At 41.1% G+C, this 20,595-nt stretch overlaps 1 protein-coding gene across 5 annotated transcripts; it reads left to right on the top strand.

The window, feature by feature from the left end:
* The first annotated feature begins 1,468 nt into the window (after positions 1-1,468).
* Positions 1,469-19,250, top strand: Fbxo30 (F-box protein 30). 5 transcript variants are annotated; one of them, XM_076552760.1, is made up of 3 exons: positions 1,469-1,947; positions 13,074-15,111; positions 18,216-19,250. In XM_076552760.1, the coding sequence occupies exons 2-3, from the start codon at positions 13,090-13,092 to the stop codon at positions 18,417-18,419; spliced, it is 2,226 nt and encodes a 741-aa protein (XP_076408875.1). In that variant the 5' UTR covers positions 1,469-1,947; positions 13,074-13,089; the 3' UTR covers positions 18,420-19,250. The 5 variants fall into 5 exon arrangements, with proteins under 5 accessions (XP_076408875.1, XP_076408876.1, XP_015858408.2 ...); XM_076552761.1 differs by lacking the exon at positions 1,469-1,947 and adding an exon at positions 2,249-2,435; XM_016002922.3 differs by lacking the exon at positions 1,469-1,947 and adding an exon at positions 2,507-2,684.
* The last annotated feature ends 1,345 nt before the right edge of the window (positions 19,251-20,595 follow it).

The following is a 20,595-nucleotide window of genomic DNA, read 5'->3' as shown; positions in this document are numbered from 1 at the left end:
GGCAAGGAAACCTGTTTAAATTTCGGTGCTATTAGCCTTGACACTGAACTATTTGTCAGGATTTGTTTGGCCAACTCAGTTTTCTCTGAAAACTTCTCTTTCAATCTAGCCTTGGGTGCAGGCTTCATGACTGTGGTGTTATTATAGCTAGTTTTTGTGTAGGTGTGTGGAGCCAAGGGTCAACCTTGGGTGCCATTCCTCAGGAACCATCTACCTTATTTTTTGAGTGGGCCTCTCACTGCTAGTGAGCTGCCTACCCAGTGCTGGAATGAAATACTCATACCACTAGACCTGACTTTTCACATGGGTGCTGGGAATGAAACGCAGGTTCTGCTGCTTGCTCAGCAAAAACTTTACGGAGTTTCCTTCCCGGTCCCCTAGTTGTCATCATTTTTATCGAACGAGAATGACCTCTAGAAAAATAGGACATGTACTTTTCTTAAGTTGATGGGAGTGTAATTGAAGAACAGGGAAAGGCTCCTCTCTTAAAGAGAGTAGACAGGTCAGACCTGCTACTGCTTATTTATTGTTTTTATTGCTTTAAATTTTAACGTACCTGTTGCTTCCCTGGGTGGCTAGGCCACATAAATGGTAGCTTTGCTCGACAAGTCTAGACCAAATTCCATGTATACTACGACAGAGGGCAGATTTGAAGAAATGTGGTTTTTTGGAGGAAATTTGAGTCTCTGGTTACCACTTACGGAAGGGCAGAGAGGTTCCTGGCTTGCACTGACTCCCACTCAGCTTGAGGCGGGAAGACGGTGACCAAGTGTCAACTAGGTGATTTAGGAAAGCAGAAAGCCTCAAAGTACAATTAATACAGCCATTTCATTCTGGGATGTTCAAGCTGCAGAGGGCCTTTGGAATTACCTGCTGCAGCCCCCTTAGTTTATAGAAGGGGATGTAATGGAAGGGTGTGTGACTCAATTGTGACCATGGGCAGAGTAGACCCCTTAGTTTATAGAAAGGGGATGTAATGGAAGGGTGTGTGACTCAATTGTGACCATGGGCAGAGTAGAAGCAAGACTTTCTCCATTTCACCTGCCCGCTTCACTTTTCTTACCCTGGCCCCTTTGGTTCTCACACTTTGGGCTGAGGACAAGAGCCTGCCTATAGCCAAACCATACAAAAAAAGAAAGAAAAGAAAAAAACTAAAGGGGTGGGGGGAGAGCAATACACAATTTCTTATGCACCCCACACAAACGCACTGAACGTTCCATAAACTCTAAATTTCATTTAAAAAAAAAAAAAAGGACCTTTACAGTGTGATTAGTCCAAGTTCCCCCAGAGTTTTGTGTTGCTGTGGTTATTTGAGTGTGGAAAGGTCTGAGAGTCAGGTTGGTGAATCGCGTGAGCCATCCTTTCCAGCAGCTGGGGTAAAAACGCCGTCCGCAGAAGGACCACACAACAGGCTTTTCTCCCCTCTGCCCCGGCCCCATTTCCTTCCAGATGGTTTGGAGACGCGAGTGGGCCAGAGGCCTGCAGACGGGGTGGGCGTGGGTGACATCACTGTCCCTCCGCCTCCCACCCGGGGGGCCTGGCGGTAGTAACGGGGAGGCCTACAGACGGCGAGGGGTAGCCCAGGGTGACCGCGCTTTTCGTCCCCGAGCTATTTCCCAGACGCCGCGTGGGTCGCCCACGGAAGCCGTCCTCCGCGGGGCCGACGGGACAAACACAGCCCTCCCCTACAAGGGGAAACGAGTCACAGCGCCGAGCGGTCACCGAGTCACAGGGCTCGGGCACGTGAGGTGGTGGTGGCCGTTACCCTAGACAGCCGGGAGCTGACCTATTTATTTCCTGCCGAGTGCCGCGAGCCGCGCGGGGCGAGCGTGGAGGAGGAGGAGGAGGAAGGAGGAGGAGGAGGAGGACGGACGGGTCGCGCTCCTCGGGAGCCTGCGCTCTGCACAGGGCCACCGGTCTTCTGGGATCCCCTTCCAGAAAAGCAAGGTCCGAAAAGCCGACCGGGGCTGGGAGCACAGTGGGAGCCGTGCCGGAGCCCCGCCGGGAGAGGCGGGGGACGCGCCTGACAACGGCGCTGCAGAAAGCGAGTGCCCCGGGTCCGCCCTCCGCCAACCCCGGGTCGCGCGCGGTCCCCGGCAGAGGGCAGCGTGCGCGCGCGCCCCCGCCGGCCGTGCGTGCGCGGGCCCGCCCGCCTGCCTGCCCGCCCGCCCGCGGCCCGGCTGGGGTGGGCGGGGCTCCGTGGAGGGGCGGGGCTCCGTGGGGGCGGGGCGGGGCGCGCGAGGAGGGCGGTGGCGGTTGGAGGCCGAGGAGAAAAGGCGGCGGTCCGGCCCCGGCGGCGGCGGAGCGGAGCGGAGGGATCGGACGGGCGGATCTCCGTCCTCGGTTCGTTTCGGTTCGGAGACGGTGCGCGGAGCCGCCGGGCGCGACGGCCAGGGCAGCCCGGGGCCTGAGCGGCGCTGCGGGCGCGCGGGCCGGTGAGTGTAGCGAGGGCCCGCGGGGGCGCGGGCGAACGGGGCTAGCGCCTCCGGGTCAGCGGCCCCGGGCGGCGCGGGCTCGAGGGGGCGGCGGGCCCGGTTGGAGTCGGCACCGCCCTGGGCCTGTGGTGCTCGGCCGGGACCGCGGGACCGGCGCGCCCGGGGCCGCCTGGGTGTGTGTGTGTGTGTGTGTCCCTCCCTTGAGGCGTCCGGCCAATGGCGCCCCGACCCCCGGGGACACAGACCCGGGTGAGGTCCCCTTCACTGGGTGCGCGGAGGTCCCCGGGAAGCTAGGCTCGCCCCCTCTCGGGCTTGTAGGAAGTGAACTTTGGGTGGTTTGGGCACCCACGGGTTAAAAGGACCGAGAGGCATCTCCAAACTGTCTCCACGGGATGAGCGAACTTGGTAACTTTTCCATTCATGGAAGTGAGAGGCGCCGAGGCTTACTTAGCCTTGGCCCTTGTTAAAGGGAAACTTAGGGATCCCCCGCCTCCCCCCACCAAGTTACTGGGTCCTGCTCATGGAGTCCCAGATGGGAAGCAGGACATGGAACGCACGGTGGATGCAGAGTCACCCGGGAATACTTTTTTTTTTTTTACCTCGATGGCGGCCCGTGTTTACTGTGGTTCTCCTGCGGTAAATCCCGGATAAAAGATGCTTGGGAAGGAGTTGACCTTTTCTCCCATGATTGCTTTGTTGACTCTGATCCAAGATGAAGTTATTTTAGGGGCATTCTGGTAGCAATGAGGGTTAAAATTCTTACTCCGAAGGCTCCGAGTTTTCATTTGCTGGTTGCTAAATTTCAGACACAGTAAGTTACATTAGCACGCTTTGCACGTTTTTGTATCAAAGTTTTCCAGAACAATCCCATGTTGGCTGGCAAAGAGAAAAGAATAGCATGAAGTGTTCCCGTTGGGTTTTTCTAAAGCGTACCCGCTCCCAGTACGGTTTCGTTGAATCACACTTCTTTATGCTTAGTCACTGTTTTTTTGCTGTAGGAGTTTAGTTGGGGACAACATGGTGTTTTGCTAACTTCTTAGATTGCCAGTTTGTCCCTGATACTTAATATAGTGACATAAGCTTTTGTGTGTATGTGATTCTAGAAATAGTAGGTGTTTTATGAATGGTATAAGAAACTGAAGTTTGCCTATGTAGTATCCGTTTAATTTCAGTCCAGTGTTTTTAAAAGTTTTGATTCAGGTTTGGGGTGGGTTTTTTTTTTGTATATTTTCTGTTTTAAAATATAAGTAAAATATGCTTTAAAAAGTAATACTGCATAAAAGAATTGTTGACCCTTCGTGTATGGATGGAAAGGTACTTTAAGGTCACTCAAACCGGCTTTAGTTAATGTGTTTATTATTTGATATAGCATGTTTCTAAAGTGTGACTGTTAGATAATCTTTTAAATAAGTTCCTAAGACTGTGTTTACTTTTATAAAAGGAATTATTCTTGCTGGACATGGTCTTGGAGAATGTCATTATGTTTATACATTATATTTATTGGTAAAACTTTTAAGTTAAAAGGACTGAGTAAATATTAAATTTCATATTAATTGTGATGGCTAGGAGAGATTCAAGTTGAAGTAGTTGCTTGTATATTGTGCATACTGAAAGCATTAAACACAAATATACCTCAGTTATAGAATATACCTCAGTTAAAACTTAGTTGGTTTTTTCTAATCAAAAAGATGTCTTTTTTTCTGTTTTAAAGAATGGTTAATGTTAGCACTGGGTAGAGTCATAGTCCTGCATTTAGTAAGCTTTATGAATTTAAGTAATATTTAAAAGTAGTTGACTATAAATCTGGCAGTTGTGTAAAGCAGAGTACATCCATTTGGGGTAACTATGTTTATATACTCTTGGGCACAGAAATAACTAATCAACCTTTCAGAAGTTCTGGATTGTTTCAAAGAGTAATTGCCTCAGGCTGGAAAGCCGAGGCTCCATAGAAGCCCACTCTCTCTTGCTGTCTGGGTAGACCTGTTTGTATCATGTATTAACCCAAATAGGTTCTGGTCTGAGTATTAAATGTTTTCTAACATTTTAATTTCTGATCTAAGTCTATGATTATTTCATTTGTTTATTTAGTGGAGAAAATTGTGAATAGTTAGAACTTTCATTTAAAAATTTTTAACCATGACCAGGTTGGAAATGACAGATAAATGTTTTGATTATAGTACATCTGGAGGGATGAGTAAGAACATGAAAATAAATATTTAATCATTAGTTCATTTTTCTGTAAAACCAGAAGTAAAGTTTAATGAAATAAATAGAAAATGTAACTTATTTATCCATTTGCCTTGGTTAGTCTCAGTTGTGAACTTGACAAACCCTAGAGTCATCTGAGAGAAACCTCATTGAGGGGTTACCTAGCCCACTCTGGCCTGGGAGGATGTTATGCTGGATTGTCTATTATTAATTGATGTGGGGGGGTCCAGCCCTCTGTGAGCACTACCAATCCCTAGGCTGATAGGTGGTCCTGGACTATATAAGAAAGCCAGCTGAGCATCAGACAGTGAGCAAGCCAAAAAGCAGCATTCCACCATGGTTTCTGCTTGAGTTCCTGCCCTGACTTCATCGGATAAACTGTGACCCGGCAGTGTGAGCTGAAACAACCCTTTTCCTCCCTGTAGTTGCTTTTGACCCAGGTGTTTTATGTGTTACCACAGCAGTTTAATGAAACTAGAACACCTTTGGATTGGGGGTATGTGCTGTGAGTTGGGAATTGAGTAGTAATCTAATTTTCATCACGTGTAGCTATCTACACCACCACCATGGCTTTCATGGCTTTAAGTCTTTTATGGGGTGTGTGTGTGTGTGTGTGTGTGTGTGTGTGTGTGTGTGTGTGTGTGTGTGTGTGTTTTTACTGTGTTCAAAACAGAATCCAAGCACTTGGACCTGCTAGACAAGTGCTTTACTGCTGAGCTACCTGGATACCACCTCCACCCTTTAAAAGCAGATAAAATGACTGAGGTATAGATTTGTTATCTTCAGAACTAAATGCACCTATTTTATTAGTGGGTCATTCAATGTTTCTTCTTACTATGTACTAGTACCTCTGACTATACAAAAGGTAAGATTTCCTACAGACACTTAGAACTGATAGCTAAATTGTTGATTTTTGCAACGGACTTCCTTATCATTAGACAAGACTGGTTCCACAATCAGCCTTATATTAAAACGTGTTTTGTTTAGTAGAAGTCTGTTTCATCTAATATATAAATATAATACTAAGCAGTAGAATAGGCTGATGCCACTTCATCTTTTGAGCTGATTTTTCCTTTGTGTCCTGCTCACCTGTACATGTACAGATAACAATTATTGTCTTTCCTTTTTAAACCTGGCTCAGTATTCAGTTTTCTAAGATTTTAAAAAGAAAAAAAATTGAAGTTACCTTTTGATATATCTTTCCCATTGATTTGCTTTTTTTTTTTAGGTTTAGTCTTCATATAAGATGCCTGGGACACATTAGCTAGGTGCTTAGGAAGTGTTTGAGCTAAATGGATACTAGATATAAAGCAAAGGATAACCAGACTACAACCCACAGCTCCAGAGAAGCTAGCTAACAAGGAGAACTCTAAAAGGGACACATAGATCTCCCTGTGAAGGGGAAATAGATGAGATCCACATGAGCAAACTGGGGTTTTTTTTTGGGGGGGGGGGGGAAACTAGGGGATGGGAGATGAGAACATAAGGGAACAGGATGTTTGAGCTGGAACAGGGACAGAGTGGGAGAGCAAGGAACGAGATACTAAGGAAAGATGGAGACATCATGAGGATAGGGAGAGACAGGGTGCTAGGGAAGTTCCCAGGAATCCACAAGGATGACCCTAACTTAGACTACTAGCAATAGTGGAGAGGGTACCTGAACTGGCCTACTCTAGTAATCAGATTGGTGAATACCCTGTTATCATAGAGCCCTCATCCAGTAACTAATGGAAACAAATGTAGAGATCCATAGCTGGGCACCAGGCAGAGCTCCAGGGGTCCAGTTGATGAGAGAGAGGAGGGATTCTGTGAGCAAGGGACATTGAGATCATGATGGGGAAACGTACAGAGACAAACAAATCAAACTAATGGGAACTCAAACTGTGGACCAATAGCTGTGGAGCCCCCATGGTACTGGACTAGGCCCTCTGGATATTAAGCGAGACAGTTGCTTAGTTTGAACTGTTTAGGGGACCCCTGGCAGTGGGGTCGGGATCCGTCCCTGGTGCATGAGTGGGCTTTTTGGAGCCTAGTGCCTATGGTGGGACACCTTGCGCAGCCTTGATACAGGGGGTGGGGCTGGGACCTGCCTCAACTGAATATACCAGACTCTGCTGTCTCCCCATGGGAGGCCTTGCCTTGGAGGAGGTGGGAATGGGGCATGTGTTTGGGGGAAAACTCGGGGACAGGAGGAGGGAGGACAGGGGAATCTGGTTGGTGTGTAAAATGAATAGAAAAAATTCTTAATAATAAAAGAAAAAAATTTTTAAAAGGAAGTGTTTGAGCACCACCATTATGTATAGCTGGTTGAGGTATTTTGTTTTAAACTAATTTTTTAAAGTTAGATCTGTAAGTTTTTATCGTGGTCATTTTTTTCCCATGAAATTAATAATGTCTGGGAATTCATTTTCTTGTATTCTTTCATTCATGTATTTACACAAATGAATCTCAAGTTGGAGCACAATTTTGAATTCAGGGAACATAAAGATGTATGAGACAGAGATAGTTTTGATGTTCTTGGCGATTATAGTTTTCCTATAGAACTAGTTATTAAAAAGAACAGTGATTTATTTTTAGTTGTCCCTAGTAATGCCCTAAAGTGCAGCATGTAATAAGCATGTGTTTTGTAAGGGCTCCATGTCTTGCCTTGGGCTCTAGGGGAGGGTCACAAGCTGAAACTAGAGTTGAAACACATGGCGTATGAGGAGGGAGAGGTGTGTGTATCTGTGTGTGTTTCTTAGAAACTGGTAAACATTGGAAGTAGCCCTAAGAGGTGTGAAACAACTTTTCTTAGCATATTTTAAAATTGTGCTAGTTTATGATTATATTATCTCCTGAATATATTTCAGTGAATGTTGAGAAACAGTTGGGGGCACTGACTCTGTGCCTTAAAAGGCAAGCTCTCATTTCATTGTATGAGAAAATGCCATGTCTTAAAACTATTTTTAAGGATTGCTAGTCAGCCACAGAGTATGAGTTGCCAACCAACTTCTGTTAGAGAAAACAGAAACTATTGTAAAAGATTCCATCATTTACAAGTAAGTTTTAGTCTAATGAAACTTTTCCAGTAGTTCTTTCGAGTATAGCTTAATAGAAATTGATTTTAGCATGGTTTTAAAAACCCATTAAGTTTAATGAAGCTCATCTTGAACTTGAAGCCATAATTTAGCAACATGTTTTCTACCAGGCTTGCTGTGTCATTGTTCAACTGATAAGTCAAGAACTGAAGTTTTAAAACCTGTTTCACAGAGTTCATGAGCAGTTTGACATACTCTATGTATGGTGGCATTTTAAATTTTATAATAATAATCTTGATTAGAAAGAGGATGGATCTGGAAGAGCTTTAAAGTTTGAAGCCAAGTCTCTCTCCTTGGAAAGACTATTACTGTATTTTCTTTTTTCTTTGTATATTTAACTATAAAATGGACTTGACCTAGTTTGTATAGATATGTTGAGAATGGTTAAATTCACACTGCTTCATATGTTCCTATTTAAAACGTGGTCAAAGCGAAGTAATGTGCTTTAATAATGATAAAGAATGAAAAGATTTTTGACCACCAAGAGTGATTAAGTGTTAGAATAAACTACAAGCAAAATTGTGTAATCTTCATTCCTCAAATAACATCTTAAAATTAAGTCATCAGTTGTTAAAGAGCTATTTTCTTAGCTGTTTATCAGTAAACATGTCTGCCACTCCACGTGAATATTGATAAGATGTACATGTCCCACCTCGTCTCTTAACTAGATAGATGACTTTGGGCAAGTCACTTACTACTTCTGAACACTATTTTTCTCTGTGTTGTAGGAAATTGACTTGGTATTTGTTAAGAAGGATAGAGTAGGTAATACAATTAATATTACTCCTTTTTTGTAAGTCTACTTCAAAAAGTAATAAAATACCACAGATATGTTGCTGTGGCTGTATTTTTTATTGAGAGAGGAGAAATGTGGAAGAGGCTACCTATTTTGAAACTTGAGAGCCTTCTCCTGCCTTTGCAAGTTGTTACTGTTTTTGAATGTTAGTCAGAATTGCAGTGGTCATTATTTTAAACACCTTTGAATTAGTACCTTTAAATGTGCTCTGCCTGATGTGATTGTGTGATGGTGTGTACAATAACATAAAGTGCTCACACAAGTCCTAAAAGTGGCAGTCACTGTTGAAACTGCTTGTATTTTTAGGTTTCTCTCTTAGCAACAGTCAAGTTTAACCTCTAGCATGTGAGATAAACTCAGTCTTGTTATTGCAAAATAAGAAAGCTCCAGCTGTTTTCACAATCTAATCCCTCAGCAAGGTTTGTCTTAAATCTTATTAAACATTTTCATTACTTTAATTATAAGTATTTGCCATAATTAATCTCTCATTCCCTTTCTTGTTCGTTTAGTACAACTAGTTTAAAGAGTCAACTCTTGCCTATGGAATTGTGAGAAAACATTTTGAAAGTATTCAACTCATTCTGCTACTTTAAAGCAATTTAAAAATGATCTGGTGTTGAATGTGTGCATTTTTCATGGCATTGTTGACCAGCACAATATCAACTTGGGACTTTGTCCTAATAAAGCTCTTAATAACAGCTGGGCGTTTATTATTCCTGTTTGAGGAATAATAGTCTTCAACCAAGAAAAATGTTGTAACAATTTGTGGAGTGATTACCCACCTAAAACCAAGCTAGAAATTTATGGAAATACACGTCAGAGAGTTAACAACCATATGAATCCAATGAAGAAAATAGGCTACAAATCTTTTTATTTACAAAATTATACTGTACAGTGTAATTTATTGTAGAAAACACTGAGTTGAATTGTCTCTGCGATATACAGGTAGAAATATAGCTGAAGAGGTCTGGTGTTTGGAAGATTTGTAGGCGTGATGTATAGATGAATTTTCTACCTACAGATGGTAAATGAAAGTTGGAAAAAGGGCTGGAGAGATGGCTTAGTGGTTAAGACCAGTTTCTGCTCTGGCAGAAGATCCGTGGTCAGTTCCTAGCTCCATGGTGCCATATGGCAGTTCACAACCATCTGTAACTCCAGTTCCAGTAGATCATAAGCCCTGTTCTGGCCTCTGTGGGTGCCAGGCATGCTCATGGCACACATACATGCAGGCAAAACACTCATGTATAAAATAAAAATAAAATAAATAATTAAATAATTTGTTTAAAAAAAAGAAAGAAAGTTGGAAAAACCTAGCATACCCAGGAGGATGCATAGTGTGAACAAGAATGGCATGAAATCCTGAAGAAAAGTTGTTGCTGTTTGTTTCTGCTCTTTTGGGGGGCCTGCCACCCATCTCCCAAATAAATCACACATGGAGGCATATTCTTAATTATGAATGCCTGGCCTTAGCTTGGCTTGTTGCTTGCCAGCTTTTCTTACCTTGAATTAACCCGTCTGTCTGTCTTTTGCCTCTGGGCTTTTACCTTTCTCTACTTTTGTATACCTTCCTTTCTTACTCCATTGCTGGTTGTGTAGCTGGGTGGCTGGCCCCTTGAGTCCACCTCCTTCTCTCCTAGATGTCCCCCCCACCCCAGATTTCTCCTGCTACCTGCCAACCCCACCTATCCTTTCTCCTGCCTTGCCATTGGCCGTACAACTCTTTATTAGACCATCAGGTGTTTAGACAGGCACAGTAACACAGCTTCACAGAGTTTAAAAAATGCAACATCAACAAAAGTATCACACTTTAAAATATATATTCCCCAACAAAAAGTAATATTTAAGAGAAGACTAGCCAGAGAGGTAGGAGGGAACTTGGTTAAGTGTACTAACACGGTAAGGGAGGGTTAACAGTCCAGAAGGAGGAGTTGGTAATCTTGATGATACAGCAGAGGAGAAAAGAAGAGCCCTTTAGATTGGTGAGGATCTTTGTAGAGCAGTCTTAATGTGGGGTAGGAATAATAAAGACAATGAGAGAGCTACTGAGTAGATAACTAGGAAACTACAAGATTTTAGTTTTTGTTTGTCTTCAGATTTGACTAGGAAATAAGAGTGATAGCAAAAGACAGATATTATTTAAAACTTTTCACCACTGACAAAAACCAATGAAGCAGTTAAAGATTTTAGAAAAAAAATCTATTGAATAAGCTTAGTTACAATTAAATTGGCAGATTTTGTTTACACTTTCTCTTATTTTTGGTATAAACTTTGATGAAATGTTAAAAAAAAAATCAGTTTTAAAATGAGAGGGTAAGGGCTGGCAAGATGGCTCAGAGGTTAAGAGCACTGGCTGCTCTTTCAGAGGTCCTGAGTTTAATTCCCAGAAACCACATGGTGGCTCACAACCATCTGTAATGAGATCTGGTGCCCTCTTCTGGCATTCTGCATGTATGCAGGCAGAACACCGTATACATAATAAATAAATTAAAAAAAAAAAAAAAATGAGAGGGTGTCCGGGAGAGCAGGCCGACCAAACCTCGCCTGGGCAGCACAATAGAGCCAGCTCTTGGTGGAGGTGGAGGTGAGCCAGCCCCGAAGTAGCATAGGAGAGCTGTCCCACTACTCATCTGTCAGGTTCTGTCAGGTCTGGCATGGGCAGAGAAGAGTCATCGTGGGGGGTGTGTGTGTGTGTGTGTGTGTGTGTGTGTGTGTGTGTGTGTTCCCCCCCTCCCCCCATAAACTCCTGAGGCAGGTGGAAGAGCTGGCCCTGAGGTCATAAGAGCTGGAGTGCTGTCCCTGCCTCTCATCAACTGCAGCACTTGGGCAACACAGTAGAGCTGGTCCTCAAGGTGTAGGTGTGAGAGAACCAACCCTGAGGATGGGCCAAAGTAGGAGAAATGGCTCTACCCCTTGCTCAAAGCTGCAAAGAGTGAACTTTCCGGGGGTGAGAGGGCGGGGGAGCTAGCAGGCAGACCAACCCTGCAACTATCCAGGGTTACGTGCTGGCCCACCCCAACATCCATCCCATCTGTGATCTCCTGGAGCATGGGGTGGGGGTTGGTCCTGCAGACCCAGGGCTGCAAGATCTCAATGGCATAGGGAAGGTAGCAACAGAATGTCCAGGAGGATTCCCAGTGAGGGCCCAGTGTCAGTGGTATAGCAGAGACCAGGGACCTCGAACCAGACCAATGATTCTTTGGGATGAACACCTGCATGTAAAAATCTATGGATAGAGAGATTTGCTGCGTGACTTACTGTGTCACATTGCAGCTTCCATGATGATATTCTCCCTTTCTTCCTTTTTTTTCTCTCCTTCTCTTTGTTTGTTTGTTTGATTTTCGAGACAGGGTTTCTCTGTGTAGCTTTGCGCCTTTCCTGGAACTCTGTAGCCCAGGCTGGCCTCGAACTCACAGAGATCTGCCTGCCTCTGCCTCCCAAGTGCTGGGATTAAAAGTGTGTGCTGCCACCTCCCGGCTCTCCTTTTTTTTCTTAAATTTTATTTTGTTTTATTTAGGGGGAGCAGGGGAGGGAGATGAGTGAAATCTAGAGAAGTGATGTGGAGACATAATGTGAAAGACACAAAGAATAAATAAAAAGAAAGTTTTTTTAAAAAAAGTGGGAGTATCAGTAATCCCTCATATTATTTCATAGATACTGTTTCTCTACCCTGAAAATTATCAGTGACTTTCAGTTACTAAAAGACTGAATCCATAGACTAACATATAAAATTCATGCTTGGCCCAATTCCCTTTTGGCCTTATTTTTTATGACTTTCTTGCATTTCACCATAATCCATTAATATTAGGAAGACGGAACATATTTTGTCAGTTCATTTGCTGTTACTTCAGAAATGAATTTCTCTTTCTTACTGGTTTACCCTGCCTAACCCTTTTCTATGCTAATCATCTTTGCTGTGCTACTATTTTTTTCCTATTGTGTTGATCCACATAGCGTGATTGAGTTTTGTCTTCTGCCTCCCTTGTAATTCCTTTAAGATGAGATGCTAATTCACCTGTATATTGCCAGAGGGGATACATTGCCTGGTACCTAGTAATTAGCAAGAAATTCAAATTTAGTAAAGTGAATGAGAGCTGGCCTTCAGAAGTAATGTATGTACATATGTATCCTCAACGATAAAATGAGGGGTTTGCAATGAGGCATATCAGAATCAAGCTAATTGAAATTTAAAAGCTAAAATCTATAGTAGTCTCTGAAATTCGGGTGTTTTTAAAATAGCACTTTTATTATAATTTATTTTATACAGTACTATATTTCGAATATTTTATATGGAAGCCACAATATGCCTGTTATGCATATTGTTTCCTAGTATGTAAATGTGAAACTTTGACATTTCAAAATACCAGATTGTTACTAAAAGTGCTTAAGTGCCTTTAAAATATATTAATTATGTGTCAAAGTAACCACTTAAATGTTTGTATGTTGTATGTATGGATTTTATATATTTCATTCTCAAGAATAACCTAGAACATATCGGTGATTTGATTTACTATACAGTTTTTGTCTAATGGCATTACCTTTTTCTATTTCAAAAATTAGAGCTGGACTGGCCATTATGGAAGAAGAGGTACAGCAGCACCCACACTGTGTGAACTGTGTCAGTAGACGGTGTATGACCAGACCAGAGCCTGGGATTTCCTGTGACCTGATTGGTTGTCCATTGGTCTGTGGAGCAGTTTTCCATTCTTGTAAAGCTGATGAACATCGACTCTTGTGTCCCTTTGAACGAGTACCTTGCTTAAATAGTAACTTTGGATGTCCATTTACCATGGCACGAAATAAAGTTGCTGAACATCTAGAAATGTGTCCTGCAAGTGTGGTGTGCTGTACTATGGAATGGAACCGATGGCCAGTTAGTTACGCAGACCGGAAATCATATGAAAATCTAAGCAGAGATGTTGATGAAGTGGCACAATTAGACATGGCCTTGGCTCTTCAAGATCAAAGAATGCTTTTGGAATCTCTCAAAGTTGCCACCATGATGTCAAAAGCAACTGATAAAATATCTGAACCTAGAGAACAAATTTCAGTGAAATCAAGTGTTCAGGAAATGCCATGTACTAATGGGTTGGTATCTGTTGATGAAGAATCATATGGTGCACTTTATCAAGCTACTGTAGAAACAACCAGAAGTTTGGCTGCTGCTTTAGATATCCTGAATTCTGCCACAAGAGACATTGGCATGTTAAATACAAGTCTTCATGCTACCACAAATGAAGTGGATGAGAATAACAGAGAAAGTTTCCAGGAAAGAAACTTAAAAGACCAGGACCACCTTCATGAGGATGGGGTAGGGGCAGTAGGTGGAGTTGACCTTAATGGCACAAGTCAGAATGTTCAGTCTGAACAAAATGGTTCCAGTGATTTACTATGCAACTTAAATACAAGCTCTTTTGGTACTTCTGCTCTTTGTAATGGCTTTCCTTTGGAAAATATGTGTTCACAGGTCAAAGACCAGAATCAAAATTCTCCTGGTGATTCCATAGAAAATGGAGACTGTGCAGCAGCAGATGGTACTTTAGAACCTTCCAGTTCACTTTTAGTAGCAGCACAACTTAGAGAAATAATTCCTTTCAATGCTTTGCCCGATAGCACATTTCAACATATCCTCATGCCAGATGAAGATGAGGAGGAGGACTTGCATTGGAAAAAGGGAGACTTAGGGGACTTGAAGGATGTTGATAACTCACCTTTCAGTCACGCTCCTTCATTCAGGTTTCTTTCTAATTCATGGTATATACCAAAGGAAGACAAAGCAGTCGATACATCAGATTTAGAAGTTGCAGAAGATCCCATGGACCTCCAAGGAATCGATCTGATTACAGCAGCATTACTCTTTTGTCTGGGAGATTCTCCAGGTGGGAGGGGAATATCTGATAGCCGCATGGTTGATGTTTATCACATTGACTTTGGGACACAGACGTTCTCACTTCCATCTGCAATATTAGCTACAAATACAATGGTTGGAGAGATAGCCTCAGCTTCAGCATGTGATCATGCCAATCCACAGCTTTCAAATCCAAGTCCTTTTCAGACACTTGGGCTGGATCTAGTCTTGGAATGTGTTGCTAGGTACCAGCCTAAGCAGCGTTCAATGTTTACCTTTGTATGTGGACAGTTATTTAGAAGAAAAGAATTTTCTTCCCACTTTAAGAATGTACATGGTGACATCCATGCTGGACTCAATGGATGGATGGAACAGAGGTGTCCTTTGGCTTATTATGGTTGTACCTATTCTCAGCGTCGATTTTGTCCATCAACACAAGGAGCAAAGATTATACATGACCGCCATTTAAGGTCATTTGGAGTTCAACCATGTGTATCTACAGTATTAGAAGAGCCTTCGAGAAACTGTGTGTTGGGATTACGTAGTGACCATCTAAGTAGTCTCCCATTTGAGGTACTGCAGCATATTGCAGGCTTCCTAGATGGCTTCAGTTTATGCCAGCTTTCCTGTGTATCCAGGCTAATGAGGGATGTGTGTGGCAGTCTCCTTCAGTCTCGTGGAATGGTAATATTGCAGTGGGGGAAAAAGAAGTATCCAGAAGGAAATTCATCATGGCAGATAAAGGAAAAGGTTGGTTTAATTTTAACTTTTCAACGTCTTTTAACATAAAGTAGGCACTTAATAATGCTATGATATATCTAATAACTTTTTGAAAAAGTGACCATATCCTATAATGTACTAAGTCAATATGATGACACATTTTAAAAGTGATAATAAAGGACTAAAGTCATTTGAATTCTTCATCACAATCACTAGTATATCATAGATTTCTGTCCTAATATTTCTGTGTCTTCAGACAACCAGTTTTTCTTCAGTTCTACACTAAAAACTTGGTGCCCATGTTACTACCTGTCATCTTCTAATTTTGTCTCAAACATTGTCACCATAAGACAGCTGAGGAACCTAGGAAAGGATTTCCTTTGGCCTTCAATTGACTCCATTCTTAATAGTGTCTTTTTCAGGATGAGAAACACACACACACACACACACACACACACACACACACACACACACACACAAAACTGTTACTACAGTCATCCTAGTAATTGACCAGCAAACTGCTTGGGTGATAGTCTTAATGGGTGAGTGAGGCTGAAGTGAGATGAATAGGTTAGCCTGTTTGTTACTGTGTATGGAGACTCCAGATTTACTGCAAAAGGGGAATAAATATTATTTAAAAAATTGATGCAGAAATTTAGGCAGACTTAAATTTTATTTACATTCTGCTTTTACCTAGCTTCTTCTATTAGAAGCACTATCCAAGGCAATCACAGGTGTCTGTGACTAGAGAGCCATAATTGTACCAGGCTTTTTCTTTTGGGCCACTGACCAGCCCCAAATCATGACATGGAGCCTTCTTATTTATTATGAATGCTTGGCCTAACCTAGGCTTGTTTCTGGCTAGCTCTTTTAACTTAACCGGTTTCTCTTTATCTACCTTTTGCCTCAGGGCTGCTTACCTTTTCTTTCCTTCTATATATCTTTCATTGCTTCTCTCTTGTCTCTGGGTGGCTGACAGCTGCATGGCTTACCGACCCCGGCACGTCCCTCTCTTTCTCCCTCATTCTTGGCTTCTCCTCTCTGGCGAGCCTAGATTTCTCCTCCTACTTATTCTTTCTGCCTGCCGGCCCTGCCCATCCCTCTCCTGCCTGGCTATTGGCTGTTCAGTTTTTTATCAGATGCTCTAGGCAGACAAGATGAAACAAATGCAACACATCTTTACATAATTAAATACACATCCTTACATTGTTAAACAAATGTAACACACCTTTACACAGTTAAAGTAGCATTCCATACCACATGAGATGAATCTTTCTATATCAGCTCGAATAAACAATATTTGACTGCACAACATTCAGATTTATGTAACTTTATTCTTGGCCCTTAGGTTTTGTCTTTACTCATTGCTCTAGTTTGTGTCCGCTTCTCTGCTTTCTTGAGACTTTGACCAGAGGATGAACACATGAATTATTTTGAGTTTTTTTTTTCCCTCAAAAAGTTCTGGTGACATAAAGTTTCTTCAGCTAGCTATATATACACGTATTTTATTTTCTACATGATTCAGGGCATCTCTGTCCTTTGGAATAAGATACTGTAATTGTCTTTGTCCTTAGTCACTAGTATTTATATATGGAGCGACATTTTCTGGTAGTGTGAATTTCTACAGAGACCTAGTCTTGAGGATTAAATTGCTATTATTTATACAGATTCTATATCAGTATGCTCCTATTTTCTCTGTTGAGCCTAAACCACAATATACAAGATTCTATTGAACGTGTCTGTGTGATTATCCCACAGCTTCCCCAGACTCAACATGTCCAGCTTACTCCGCCCCTCTACCCACTTAATTTCAGAGGTAGCATCTTTGTTTACTAAGCTGCCCAAACCAGGGCCTTAGGAGTAAGGGTTGCCTCTTTTCTATCCCCTTTATTCCCAAATTCTAGTTGATGGTCCTTTTTCATACCTCTCCGGGTGCCTCGCCATTTCACCTTGGATTCCTTCTGGATTACCACCACAGCTTTGGGTTCTTCTCCAGTATATTCCCTCTAAAAAAACCTGGGATAACATAGTTTTAAGTATATTTGTTATAGTTGATGCAGTGCTTAAAACTTACTTAATATTTACCGATTGCCTCAGGGATCGAGGCAATGAAACATTTAAGATGTCTCCGAATCTTTACCTCTGCAGTTTCCTCCTGTCACTTCAGACTCTAGTCACACTGACTTCAATTCTAATGTTTTATTTCTTGCCTTAAAGCTTTTGGGTATGTCTCCCTGGTATCCACACTTAAACACCTGCAGTGAGCTAGATAGCATGCATTTCTATAGTACTTTCATTAACCTGTTACTGCCTCCACTTTACAAAAGGAGCAGTAATTTGTCAGATATTTATTTATTGTGATACTGGGGGTCAAACTAGGGCTTCCCACGTGCTGTGAAAATATTCTTACTTAGCTGATTCCCAGTCCTCTTTTTTTTTTTTTTTTTTTAACTGTAATGGAGGGTTTCACTAAATTGCCTAGACTAGCCTAGAATTCATGCATCATCCAGGCAGGACTGGATTTTGTTATCCTCCTGCCTTATTCCCTGGTAGCTGGAATTACAGGCCTCTGCCACCAGGCCTGGCAGCAGTGATGATTGCTCTTGTCAGCTGAAAAATTACTCTGTTGTCACAGAATTGTAAGGCATCTGGCTACTTTGGAAACGATTACCTTCTTGAGAAATTATGAATGCTGCCCTCATCCCAGTACTGCTACTTTGTAAAGCATCTGTTGTTTATCATGTGGAGCTGGCTTTCTGTCTTTGTGGCTTCACTGTCATGTAGATTAATCCAACTGCAGATAAAAATATTCAGGAAAAAAATGCACTGAGCATGCACTGCATAGACATTCCTGTTCATTATTTCCTACTACACAACACTTCCATTGTATTTGGTATCATAAGTAACCTAGAGATGATTTTAAAAGTTTATGGGAGGAAGTGGATACACCACTTTGACCAGTATGAAGAACAATGGATTTATTCCTTTTAATTTGTAGCTATTTAGAACTTGCTATTTTATGTTTCTAAAGCATGGGGAAAGAAGTAGAAGTAGAGCAGCTAGAGCAGAGCAAAAAGGGATTCTGAGTTTCTGTTCACTGGATTATATAAATCTAAAGCGGAATTTTCTTCTAGGTATGGCGATTCAGTACTGCATTTTGTTCTGTTAATGAATGGAAGTTTGCTGACATCCTAAGCATGGCTGACCACTTGAAGAATTGCAGTTACAATGTTATAGAGAAACGGGAGGAAGCAATCCCATTGCCGTGTATGTGTGTGACTCGAGAACTTACTAAAGAAGGACGTTCACTGCGCTCAGTTTTAAAACCCGTACTTTAAAAACTGTATTTACTTGCACATACATGCAAGCACCTGGTATGAGTTTTGTAATATATGACACTTTATTAATGTATTAAAGACTACAACTAGCTCAATTTATTGTCACTATGTACATACTGTTTTGCAGTGACATATATTTTTATAATGTACTGTTAATTGGGGAAAAAAGTTGCCTTAATATTTGAAGTGTGTGAAATTGTTGGAACATTGCTAGACAGGGTAATCTAATCTTTATCTGCATAATTTTTAAAATTAGTAATTTTAATGGTGTGCATATTTAAGTTCTGAAAATTTTTGCTTCTCAAACTAAGAAGAACTTGACCAAAAAATTAATTTTTTATGTTTTCTGTGGGTTGAAGCCCATACTATCAAAAAGCAAAACTTTGATTCAAATTTTTCCTGCAAACATTTTTTTCACAGAACACATTCAGTTGTTTAAACACTGCCATAAGATTGCTATCAAGTTTTTCTGATACTTTTCTAATTATTGGTCATACATGATCTCCAGTACTTACATACAGAAACAATAATGACTTCATGCTTTCAAAACAACTCATAAAAATGTTTTCATCCTCTTTTCTTTACTACTCTTCTGCTGAAAATGATCCTATGCAGTTCTTTATCACTAAATTCCATGTCTGAGGAGTCATGGCACAGTGTACTATATGACAGACTACAGTAAAAACAAAGCAAGCCTATGAATTTAACTTGAAATTTTTCATGGTGTTTCATATTTTCCTAGGTTTCTAATGTTTGAAAAGAAAATATACCTCACTATAAGTTTGAATTTGGCATATTGTTTGAATAAACTTCAAATATTCAGAATTCAAAGGGTTTGACTTTTTAAGGGGCTTTAAAAATGTTCGTATAATGAGCTATATGTCTATAAAAATACACTGGCATTGTTTTAAGCCATTTAAAATTGTGAAATTTCCAAGTGTTTGTAAGTTAACATCGAGCAGAAACCTGTCTTGGTTGATAATCTTTTTGAAACATTTCCCCAGTCATGCTTCATATTTCCCTGTCAGGACATAAGAGTTGTGTCTTTTTGTAAAAATCAAGTGTGGTAATGAAATAGTCAAGAATCTACAGTTCTGAAATTGATTTATACCATATTCACTTAACGTGCTTCTTTTAAAGAAATGAGCATACAGGATCGATATGTAGAAGTAAATTCCAGAGGCAGAGACAAAAGTTACATATTCACATAAATTCTGGCTCTGGTGAGCTGAAATGGCCAGTGATACTGAATATCAACTGTGTCTTCTTTGTACGTTGTTTTGGAAGTCCTTTGTGGTTACGGGTGCCTGTTTCCAGATGTGGCAGTCAGACTGGGGAGCGGGAAGACTAGTCACCTGTTCCTCACCTGTCCTTTAACCCAGGTGCTTAAACTTTCTGTTTCAACTGGGAGACTGAATTGCATTAAAAAACAAACAACAACAACAACAATAATAATAATAAAACCAAAAATCCTTTTGTTTCTGCCAAAAGGTAGAAATAGGAATCAAATGTGACAGAATATAACGTTGCTTTTTAAACTTTTTTCTGAAGAATGTGTCTATAGTCAGGTAACATAAGCATTAACCTTATGTTTTATGTTTGTATTTTTTAAAATTTCATGGTTTGTAAATTTCAATCCCGTTCCACACTGAGATAATTAACATTTTTTTTCACCTTTTTCACTGAATGAAATGGATATTTTAATAATAGCGTATGTACATGAAAACTTTCTATCTACTTTTATTTTTTTTGAATAAATACTTTTTACAACTTATTCTGGGTGAAAAATGATAGTCAAGAGCTGACAGATCTTACTTGAGTTAAGCATAATTCAGCTGTTTTTCTTAAGCTATTGTTGCAGTTTTAGATACCTAGAAATAGCTACTTACTAAAACTTGGGTCTTACAACTACAGACAGGGGGACAGTATGGAATTTTACATGAAACTCTGCATAGAAAAAATATTCCTCATTCTTCATGATAATTAATATTTAATTGCTGTTGATATCACTGCATTTTAGCCATCAGTCCTTCATGTGGAAGCAACTTCAGGAGACACAGGAACTGAAAGTTCAAATATTCGCTTACTGAAACAATTTTAGTACTAATAAATACAATCTTAAAAAATACAATAACCGTATTTTACAAAAATTGACATGAACAATGTGGTAAGTAAA

Source organism: Peromyscus maniculatus, chromosome 16, assembly GCF_049852395.1.
Source record: "Peromyscus maniculatus bairdii isolate BWxNUB_F1_BW_parent chromosome 16, HU_Pman_BW_mat_3.1, whole genome shotgun sequence".
In the NCBI taxonomy this organism is placed as follows: domain Eukaryota; kingdom Metazoa; phylum Chordata; class Mammalia; order Rodentia; family Cricetidae; genus Peromyscus; species Peromyscus maniculatus.
The sequence above is the reverse complement of the archived record's forward strand: the minus strand, read 5'-3'. Positions and strand labels throughout refer to the sequence as shown.

Coding starts and splice junctions, on each gene's coding strand:
- Fbxo30 (XM_016002921.3), top strand. CDS start 3,179: ATGAGGGTTAAAATTCTTACTCCGAAGGCTCCGAGTTTTCATTTGCTG. Junction 3,247..13,073: donor GTTGCTAAATTTCAGACACA/GTAAGTTACATT, acceptor TTCAAAAATTAG/AGCTGGACTGGCCATTATGG. Junction 15,112..18,215: donor CATGGCAGATAAAGGAAAAG/GTTGGTTTAATT, acceptor ATTTTCTTCTAG/GTATGGCGATTCAGTACTGC.